This window comes from Mizuhopecten yessoensis, unplaced genomic scaffold (genome assembly GCF_002113885.1).
Source record: "Mizuhopecten yessoensis strain PY_sf001 unplaced genomic scaffold, ASM211388v2 scaffold8361, whole genome shotgun sequence".
In the NCBI taxonomy this organism is placed as follows: Eukaryota; Metazoa; Mollusca; class Bivalvia; order Pectinida; family Pectinidae; genus Mizuhopecten; species Mizuhopecten yessoensis.
The window spans coordinates 1373724-1384718 of NW_018407509.1; the positions used below are offsets into that span (position 1 = coordinate 1373724).

Sequence of the window (10995 nt, forward strand, 5' to 3'; positions counted from 1 at the left end):
TATAAAGGGATGATGGATTAATCTGCTGGGTGTAGGAGTAAGATTATAAGAGGCACTTATCTGTAATCTGGACGACAGATCTGGCTATCTTACAGGTCATCTGTTAACACATGTCTAGATTAATCACAAAAGTCCAGTACTGGTACACTATATAACTGGGAGGGTGTCTTCCTCTATGGAAAAGGGAGGGTAGCTTGACATCTTGAGGCGAGGAGTGGGGGTGGGGGTACATGTGTTTTGTTATAGAGATAACCTATTTAACAGAAGTCTACAAACTCATTAACCCCTGAAATTTCGTAATGAACTATTCCATCCTTTGAATTGGAAGAGTTCAAATGTGTCTTCAGGGGTGAATGAGTTAATATATATATATATGTTGGGTACATGTTTTATGTTGCAATCTATCTTACAGAAACACAGACAGTCCTCACCTATCAGAAGTCCACACTGATGCTTGGGGGAGAGGGGGGGTGGGAGTTCCTTGATATATGTGGATTACGTTTTATGTTTTAACCTATATATAGATTCTAGATAACGACAGGGTATCTTTGCCACACCCCAAGTTAACAGCAGTTCACAATAAATACAGATATACAGAGCTATGAGGAGTACACAGGCTGCATAAAAGTTTTGTAGAATTTGTAAAAAATAGATCTTAAGATATGTTCACAGTGATGCAGGGAGGTACCTTGACTTGGAGGTACATGTATAAAGGATTTGCATATGTTTTTGAAATGGATAAAAAAATCTAAATTCATTCCCCTACTCCCATGCCCCAGCTACTGTCCTGGTCCCCAACATCTGCTCTGTGAGTCTCCATATGCACCCATGCTATCTATCTAAAGTCCATTTTACATGAACTTTGGAAAGGGAAAGCTGATATATGTACTCTTAACATGTGTTTTGAACAGGAAGATAATTATATTTGAATACAAAAATATTACATTTGTACATTCTTAATACAACATTTGCACTGAGAAACTATCCCTGATAACTCTCAATTGAAAAATTGGAAAATCTGTAAATTCAACTTTTTAAAATGATTTGGAATAATAGATTTAGTGATTTAAAAATCCCCGTACCACTGCCAAAAATTGTACCTATGCTTTGGAAACTGTTTTCTAGCGTGACTACATCGCTGATAAATCATTTCTGATCCGAAAACCATACCTTGCTTAACTTTTATATATGAAACAAACAAAACAGAATGTACAACAATGTTAACCTAGTGTAAAAATACAACTAGTACCAGACTATAATTTGAACCCCGGACCTCCGATCATTATACAGTTGCTGTAACTGACTGATCATGAGCTACCTGGTCAATGGTATAGTACCCTTACCCAGTCATAGTACTGTTGTAGTATCAAGACAGAAATTAAGGGAAAGATACTGTAGAAATAGAGTAGAATTCTCCAGTGATTGGCCTGCAATGAGACAAGGATCCTTAAGGTTCCCGGTACCAGTGCGGAAAACTATTAAAGTGCTTGAAACTTCCTCTTTTTCCGGCATTGCTATAGTTTCGATAAATCATTTCTGAAAAGAAAACCATACCTTACAGACTTTTATGCGAAATGAAAAGGATGAAATAAAATATAAACAATAATGGTGTTTTAAGTGTAAAAATTATTAGTGGTGCTAGACTGGGGTTCGAACCCCAGACTTCAGATTGTTATACTATCGCTCTAACCGATTCAGCTACATGGTCATTGGAAGAGTTCTTCCCGATCTTTCGTACAGTTATATCCGAACGGAAGTTAAGGGGAGGTTACTGTATATAGGAAAAACCCATAGTTAAGTGGGACGGGGATCCTTAAGGAACTTGTCAAACTATCTTTGGTTGTCTTCCATGCAGAACAATAAAACTGGAGTCGGTGTATACTAGTATACATGCATGCATTCAGATATTAGTTAGGGTACCAAACACATTATCTTAATGATTGGATGCACATGGGTCCCACTACTCTGGGAAGTACAAAACAGCCTACATGTAGCTTGTGTGTTGATAAGTAGTCGCCAGGACTGTCGTAAACTATCAAAATACACCAAACACATGCAACTCATTGCAGAAACATCATCGTGATGCAGGTTGCCAATTCAATCCTCGAAACAATATACTATCAATATGGCTATTTTGCTGTTGGGCTAAATGATTATATACATCACATAGGTCCACAGGCTGTAGAAAAACATGGATAACTTTGTAGATTAATGTTAAGGGTGCACGGTCCATCCTTGGTTGTAATTACAGCAAAAGCCCCCCCCCCCCTCTAAAAATAACAAGAAAAACAAGAAAGGAGGAAATTGGGTTGTCATGAGTTAACATAAATTTCCCAAGCTCCTTACTAAAAAAGTTATTTAATATCCTTCTTGGCTCAAAAAGTTGAGTCATTATCATTCCAAATGAGCCAGTATCCTTTCTAACCCTTAAAGATGAGTCAATATCCCTTCTAAACCCAAAAAGATGGCTCAATGCCCTTCCTAATTCAGAAAATAAATTAATATCCAATAAAGTGTTCATAAAGCTAAGTCGTAAAGGCCCATATATATTTCGGCCCTTATTTACTTGTTACTTTTGCTTCCCCTAAAATACCTAGATAGCTAAAACATTTTTCTTGTGGATAATTTATTAGTACCGTTAAACAAATCGGAGAATCAGTTCTTGCTGGGCTTGAAAAACCCAACCTGTCACCCACTCACGATTACGTTTTGAAAGTTTTTTTTGCATCTTTTTGGATTTAGACTCAGATTTTTGGGGTGAGTTTGTTTATAAGTGCATCTCTAAATATTAACCTGAGAATTTCAAAGACTTATAAAGTGCAATTTCACATTAATGCAATAATTCACATCACTTTAAACCATTTCACCCCTAAAGTCACATTTGAACTTTACCAAATCAAAGACTGGGCAAGTCCAGTTTAAGTATGTAGGAGTGAATGAGTTATAAGTCAACCAGGATTTCGTTTCTGTAGTGTAATGGCAGGGTAGCCCTGAAATGTCTTCACAAATTTAGCTGAAAATGATTATATATATACCCAGCTAATATTTGCAGAGTATATATAATTATTTACAAAGTTGGTAGTAAAATCGTTAAGCATGAAATTAACTCAGTGAAACTGATTGTCAAGGGTTAAATACTGGTATGAATGATAATTAACTCATTCACCCCTGAAGACACATTTGAACTCTTCCAATTCAAAGGTTGGAATAGTTCATTATGAAATTTCAGGGGTGAATGAGTTAAATTGTGTTGGGTAGATATACAATTGTGAAGTGTTTTAAGACTTTTAATTCTTGCAAAATATGTTTCCTTCTAGCCATAAAATTTAAGACTAAATGCAAAATGAAATATATATTTGGTATAACATATTGTTAAAAAACACTAAAGATAGGTTCGTAATAAATGGAAGTTTGTTATATATGTGCGTGTACATGTAGACAATGTTTCGCTGTTTGGTCTAGACGAACTCTCCTGCTTTAGGTGAGAACTTGAAGTATGTGTAAATCAGTTAATTAAGGTGTGTACACTGTAGCCTATCTCCTGGTAGACAATGTATATATATATATATACTCAGCTTGTAATCCTCAAGGAGGAGAAACACAATGAGATACACATGTAGAGTTCTGGTCCACTGCTATTGTACACATAGCCGATTACATCCCCCATCTATACCGCTGAACTCTGCCAAGTAGGGGATAATCATATTAGTGGTNTGGGGGAGGGGGAGGTGGGATTGGGGGGGGGATGTGTTTTATGGACTTTGGACAAGTAAAAACAAATATTTTTTAATGAAGTTAGATATTGATGAAAAGGATTAGAACAGTTTCAAACTTTCTGAAGAGTTACACCAATAGATCACCTTTCATCATTTATATGTATATCAGTGTTATTGGTACCTAAATTTTACAACAGCCTGTTCCTTTATGAATTGGGAAAATATAGCACTATTTGTATTGAAAGTAGGAATATATTCCTCAGTTTTTGGTCATTTTGGGAAAATAGGACACTTTTTAGCTAGTGGAAACAGCCTGTTTTCGGTAGTAAAACTGAGCAAAAAAAATCACTGTATATATATATATGTAAGTATGTATGAAATACATGTATTTTACCAGTAGGTGAGAAAACAGCTTTTACCAAGACTATGTACTTATAGGTACATAATAGAAGACATTGTTTGTCATTTGAAACATTATAGAGTCACCTCTTGTTTACAAATTCATGATACCAACTAGTCATAGAGAATTACAGGGTAAATAGATGGATGCAGGGGCATGCCAGATTTGAGGGTTGGAGAGGAAAAGGATTTAGGGGGATGTGGAGAGAGGTGAAGGAGGGATACAGGGTCGAGGTGTTGGAGGGAAGGGTGGAGGGGTGGAGAAAGGGGAAAGTAGGGGTCGAAAGAGATGGAAAGGGGGAAGGGGAAGACATTGTAGGAAGGGAAAAAGGAATAGCCAAGACAGAAGGAAGGATAAATGATCAATCTGCACTAATGAGGGTAAATTCCCTCGTTACATATCACCACTGGCTTTCAGGTATCTGTTGGCAGATTCTGATAGGTCTAGTTTTAGATAGAGGAGGGGTAAATGTGTGTATTGGTCTTAAGTAGACTCTAACTTGAGGCATTGGGAGGGACATCTTCTTAGACAGAAACCGTTACTTAAAAGTTTATAGGGCGGCGGATGGTATTGAGTGGAAAGGGTGTTCTACGATTTGGCATGCATCGTCAGGAAGGAGAGGAAATGTTTAGGAAATGGCTGGGGAGGTGCAGGTACATACAGGGTAGTTACAGAAAGTTATGTAGGGATGGCACTTAGGGCTGGCTGTAGCTTGGGGACGCAGAGATGGAGTTTGAGACAAGCTAGACCATAGATCATGATACTGAAGGGGACTTTCAAATCAAGTTTGAGACTCCTGAGATGGAATCATTCTGAGTGTGAACATGTTTCCCTCCCAATCCCCCACTTGGATTCTGGAGGAAGTGATTATGTGGGTCACTGCTGCTCAAACAAAAACCCACTCATAGGTGATATTGGATAAAATAGACAATCTAATCAGACTGCAAGCCTTGTTGCTACTCCATCCACGGCTGTAGTTTGTAGGTGTGTGTATATATATGTCTGACAGATGTACCAGGGCAGTGGGCTGTAATATCTACTGTATACAGTGCCACAAACCAGGGGAGATAACTTATGTATACACCCCACCACTACTCAGGGGAGACAATCGGTTCTACACCACTCACTCACAATTCAAGTGAAAGAACTGATTCTACGACTTTATTCAGGGGTAACAGTAAAGTTTTTATGAAAAAATGTCCCAGCTGCATTTTACTACTACTTTTAAGCTTATCTCCTCCCAGTTTAGAACTTTGGATTTAGAGTCAGACTTCCAAATGATCAAATTACTAAGAGTTATTTTTTTCAAAATAATTCAATATTCTAGAGACAGGGGCCTGTCTAGGGAAACAGTGGATTCTATTCTATAACACTATTCAGGGGAGACAACTAATTCTTTTATACCTCTCTATACAAGGGAGACAACTGATTCTAAACCTCCGCTATAAACAAGGATGACAAAACTAATTCTACCACTCCATAAATGGGAAAAAAATGATTTTACCACTCTATACAGGGGCTACAACTGATTCTACACAACCACTACATACAAGGGAGACAACTGATGTTACCAATATATACAGGGGCGACAACTGATTCTACACAACCATTCCATACATGGGAAACTACTGATTTTACCACTCTATACAGGGGCTACAACTGATTCTGCACAACCACTCCATTCAAGGGAGACAACTGATTTTACCAATATATACAGGGGTGACAACTGATTCTACACAACCACTCCATACAAGGGAGACAACTGAGTTTACCACACATGGGAGATAACTGATTCTACACAACAACTTTATACAAGGGATACAACTGATTTTACCACTATATACAGGGGAGATAACTGATTCTACACAACCACTTTTTACAAGGGAGACAACCGATTTAACAAATATACAGGTAAGACAAGTGTTGATACCAATCTATACAAGGGAGACAGCTGATTTTACTAGTCTCTATAGGGGAGACAAGTAGATGATACCATTCAATACAGGGGAGACAACTGATTCTAAACTTTCAGTCTGTACAATTGAGACAAATGATTTCACTAGTCTCTATAGGGGAGACAAGTAGATGATACCATTCAATACAGGGGAGACAACTGATTCTAAACTTTCAGTCTATACAAGTGAGACAAATAATTTTACTTGTCTCTATATATAGGGGGAGACAACTGATTCTAAACTCTCAGTCTATACAAGTTAGACAAATGATTTCACTAGTCTCTATAGGGGAGACAAGTGATGATACCATTAAATACAGGGGAGGCAACTGTTTCTTCCTTTTTTTCCAAGGGAGACAACAAATTCTACACTACGTATATACCTCTCTATAGAGGAGACCCACCTTATTCTACCACTCCATTCAGGGAAAACTATCTGATGTCACACTACAACTCAACAAAAGGGAGACTACTGATACTCTACAAATAAAATGCTGACAATACATCCAGGAGTGACAAGAGAAGAAAAGTAACATTTGATTGTAAATCTGTCTAAAAGAAGAAACAGTTTCTTCACGTTTTTCTTTTACTGAGATTTATTGCTATGACAATCAAAGCAGGGTTTTACAAAAAATAACCTAGACATTTAGTTTTAGTTCTTGAATTTTATCACTTTTAAACCTACCACATCTTAACTCATGCATTCACCCCTTAAATTTCATAATTAACTATTCCAACCTTTGAATTGGAAGAGTTCAAATGTGTTTTCAGGGGTGAATGAGCTAATACAGCGATCTACAGCATGTACTCCAACTATTTTACGTATACCTGTTCAGGGAAATCTTATAAGTGAGATTTATTGTTATGGAGGGTGTAATTAGGCCAGATACAGAGGCTGAGGGTGTCCATCACACAGCCCTTATCAATGATCCAGTTCCTATCTCCTGGCCTCTGTGGCAAGTGATTCATAAACTCGTCTGTTAGCCAGCCCTTATCATGCCCAGATCAGATATATTATTCTTCACCTTTCTTCACCACTACAGGTGGTATATGGGGGGCCTGGCTCTACTGATCATTGTGTTACCGACACTTTCAATGTTGACGGATATCCACCAAAGTAAAAGTACCGATACTGCTTCAGTCACGCACAATTTTTATAAAAAAGTTAAAGCAATTTTTAGGGGGGAAATTTTCAAGGTTTTTGTATTCTTTGGGCGTAAAATTATGTAATCTAAAATCGCTAATAAGCTGAAAACTGATATTCAAACATGTGTCGGTACAGGTTTCCCATTGTAGATAATATGATGGTAATTAGGAACTTCATTTGTATAGCAATAAAGGAAAAGTGATCCCTGCAGACGTCTTGATGGATGATCTCTGTTTTTTATTGGAAACCCCAAAGGCATTGATGCCCATCACCCCTCTTGTAGTTTGGTGTAAGGGTGGAACTTCTCAAGATAGTAAAGTGCATCTACCAGTATTAAAAAGTGCTGGTACATTATGGAGGTAGGGTTGTATGTGTGCTCTAAAAGTAAGAGCTACACATGATATATAGTATAGCATTTGAAGGTACATTGATGAGCAGAAAACCTATGGGTACCTAGTGCTTAATATATATGTATATTTTTCTTCAAAGCAGCTTATCAGTATGACATCATTGAAATTTTGACTCAAAGAACAACCATTGTAAACGGAAATTGATGTAAACTTTTTCTACACTGCCTCTCTATAAAGGAGTACTAACACTTTATAGAGTATGCTAGTGGAAACAATCTCATAGCACACTTCAAGTCAATTAAAGGGAGACAACTGACACTTTAAACAAATTTAATTTAAACATTTAATATATATGCTTCTTGGGAGTGTATGAAATATATGTAGATTGATTGTGAAATAAGATGAGAATAATTACTGAAAGAAATTTAAAATACATGGATTTTAGTCAACCTGCTCATGCAACCAACTCCATTAATAGACCCCCTGTGTTAAGAGATCACTTTTTGGGCTTCCAGAGGATGGTCTTTTAATACAGGTTTGACTGTATATATTGTAATGTGTAGGTGTTCAGTTTTGACAGGTTTCACTTTTAAAATGAAAAAAGTTTGATAATAAGATATGGACATCTTTTGGAACAAGGACACTGTTCACTTTCGATAGTGACCCCAGTCCTCCTAAATGTCATTTAGAAATGTTAACCAACAGGATAGGGACTTTAGCAAGTCTTAAACATTTGTTTCAGGAAGCAAGTCTTAACACATTCACCCATGAACATGTATAATGAACTATTCCAACCTTTGAATTGGATGAGTTCAAATGTGTCTTCAGGGGTGAATACATAATTCAATATTCAGGACAGTGACTTCTGATCACATGGATATTTCTTAATTTTTGGCAGATCTACCGCAGGCCGTACTTCTTCCGTGAGTTTTGAAATTAAGTCCAAAGATCAATGTGGGCACGATGAATGATTCGTTGCACCTGGTGCGATCGTGTTTCAGCGACAGGATGTCAAAACCTGTCAGAAGCTGATAACACAGGTGATGAAATGATACTTACAATAAACGTATGTTTGAAAATAAATGAAGAGATAAGTTTTGAATGCGTACTGTTTTCTAAAAAATCTAATTACTAGATAAGCAGACTGAAAATGATGGACAGCTCGATTTTTACTATAGACTTAACCCATTCACCCCTAAAGTCAAATTTGAACCTTACCAAATCAAAGACTGGGAAAGTCCAGTTTAAATATGTAGGGGTGAATGAGTTAATTTCTATATATATAAGTGTAAGGAAGAATGGGAGGTTGCCCACACAGGTGATACATATTTTTCTCAAGTTTTTTTTATCGTAGGCGGTAACAACACATTCAGTCAAGAAGAGGAAGTGGTTGTCGAAATGGCATTTAAAAAAACCTGTATAATTTAATTTGTGTAATTCAATTTTATTTTTTTTGTAAGTTGAATGATAAAAATAGTTGATAGATTAAGTGTGTTGAGAAGCAGACAGATTTCTTATCTATGCGAGTAGGTATGGAGGCTGACTGCAGGGGTCTGAGGAGGGCCCTATCTGTCGGACCTTGGGGGGGAGCCTGCAGTACTTACCTCCAGGGAGCAGTGTGGTAGCATTGGGTTGGGAGTGACACAGGCCGGTAGTGGTTTAACGCGAGGAAATGATTCATATTATAAGGATTACTACTATAGTCGAAAGAGATGATATCGTAGAGGTGTTCCTGTGAAGTAAACTTGTGAACTACGTGTAGTTGTTGCTTAAATCCATTCATGCTCCGCTGGGCCGGTAAACAGTGTGTGCGCGCCGTATCTCCCCTCCAAAAATGAAGGAGCTTGAGGATATTCTTGATAATCTGTTAGTCCAACTGAATTCACAGCTCACTGCCATTGACCAAGATGTAAGTTGAATCGCAAAGTTTTCTGTTGTGAATTTTTCTTGAAAGGTTAGTAATGAGACGAAATATGATGGCTATTACCATTGCAGCATCATCAGTTATGATGCATAAATATATGGCGTGTGTGTTTCATCTTATAGCCACTTGTCTGATCATGGGAATGGAAGCATATTTCTTGATTGATGCGTATATTAGCTACATCAGAACTTCTGTGTGTTGTATATAGATATTACATATGTAGGTTTATAGGTCTTTGTTTATACCATGTATTAATGTGCCCAAAAGTATGTTTTAAAGTCAGGGCCATCTTCCTTGATTGCAGTTGTTCATATTTTACCGTATGGCATACTTCTAAACAAGCTAGCTCACCTCTGTTATATTAAGTGGGTTTTTGATCTGAAAAAATGGAGGAAAAGTGTGAAATATACTGTATATACCGACTGGATTATAACTTTTAGTTAGATGTTCCTAGTAATGAAACCACAGTAGTTGTCGTTAGGCTACAGGGAATCTTGGTATAACATTCTTTTGATGAACAGGTATGTGTCTTTAATTGAATTCAAGTGGGGCTTACCAATAAAATTATCGAAGCTCACTGATTTGGCATATATCACTCGATCATAAAACCAGTGGAATTTCTAAAAATTGAATCTCAAAATTAATTCCTGTTTTGAGTATAAATGTTGAGTCTTCATGTCTATTGATATACACGTCATTATGACTGAGACTTTTTCTTGGAACTCTTTTGTAAAGTTCTGAGTAGGGACATGTAATACTGTAAGTACAGCACTTATATATACCGGGTAAACTCAAGGTTATAAGGGAACATGTGCACAGATGTACTGTATATATACACAGATGGGTACTTACACCAGTGTGCCAAAGACAGTGCTGCTAGCTATAGGTTCTCACCCCAGAATACCAGGTGTTTGGGAACTGAACCCTGTGACCCTTCCAAGCTGCAGTCTGCCATGGGGAATGCATATGTATATGTTGGGTCAAAAGAAAATTTTGTATTTTCTCTCATACATGTACTATATTTAACATAACGCAAGACACATATGTTATTTTGGTTTCAACATGAAAGTTTTAATTATTTAATATGTGTAATTATACCTTCCCTGTTCTGATTTTAAAACTTTTTGGCTGGTTTCGACACTAAAAGCTTGTTATTATTTTACAAAGCAGAATAATGCTTCATCTTTTATCTAATTGTAAAACATGAGATAGAGCTAAGCCTGGTGTATCAGAAATCTGAACTTTTAAGTTGAGACATGGAAGATATGCTTGTCTACCAAACCTTTTTGCACTATTTACATCGCAAGTCAGGTGTCAGAAAGGCCAGTTTTCAATGGGTAATGATGTATAATGAAATTACGGTTACAGTGTTACTCAATCAGTGATTCTTTTCCAGAGAAAAACAGGTTTTCCTGAATTGGCCTACTGTCCTAATTGGAATTTTATATGTATATGCATCCCCTCACTCATCCCCCCCCCTCCCCCCCTCCAACTTCAACCATCC

The 10995-nt window shown here is 37.1% G+C and overlaps 1 protein-coding gene across 2 annotated transcripts in view; it reads left to right on the forward strand.

Annotated features, from left to right (window-relative positions):
- Positions 1-10995, forward strand: part of LOC110455709 — a 152528-nt gene that overhangs the window by 25682 nt on the left and 115851 nt on the right. Inside the window, exon 1 of one of the 2 annotated variants that reach the window (XM_021506013.1) lies at positions 9213-9476. The exons of the other annotated variant lie outside the window; for it this stretch is intronic. Coding sequence (XP_021361688.1) covers positions 9402-9476 — 75 coding nt within the window. The 5' untranslated portion in view covers positions 9213-9401. Of the gene's footprint in view, positions 1-9212; positions 9477-10995 lie in introns of those variants that run through there. 2 annotated transcript variants of the gene reach the window in all.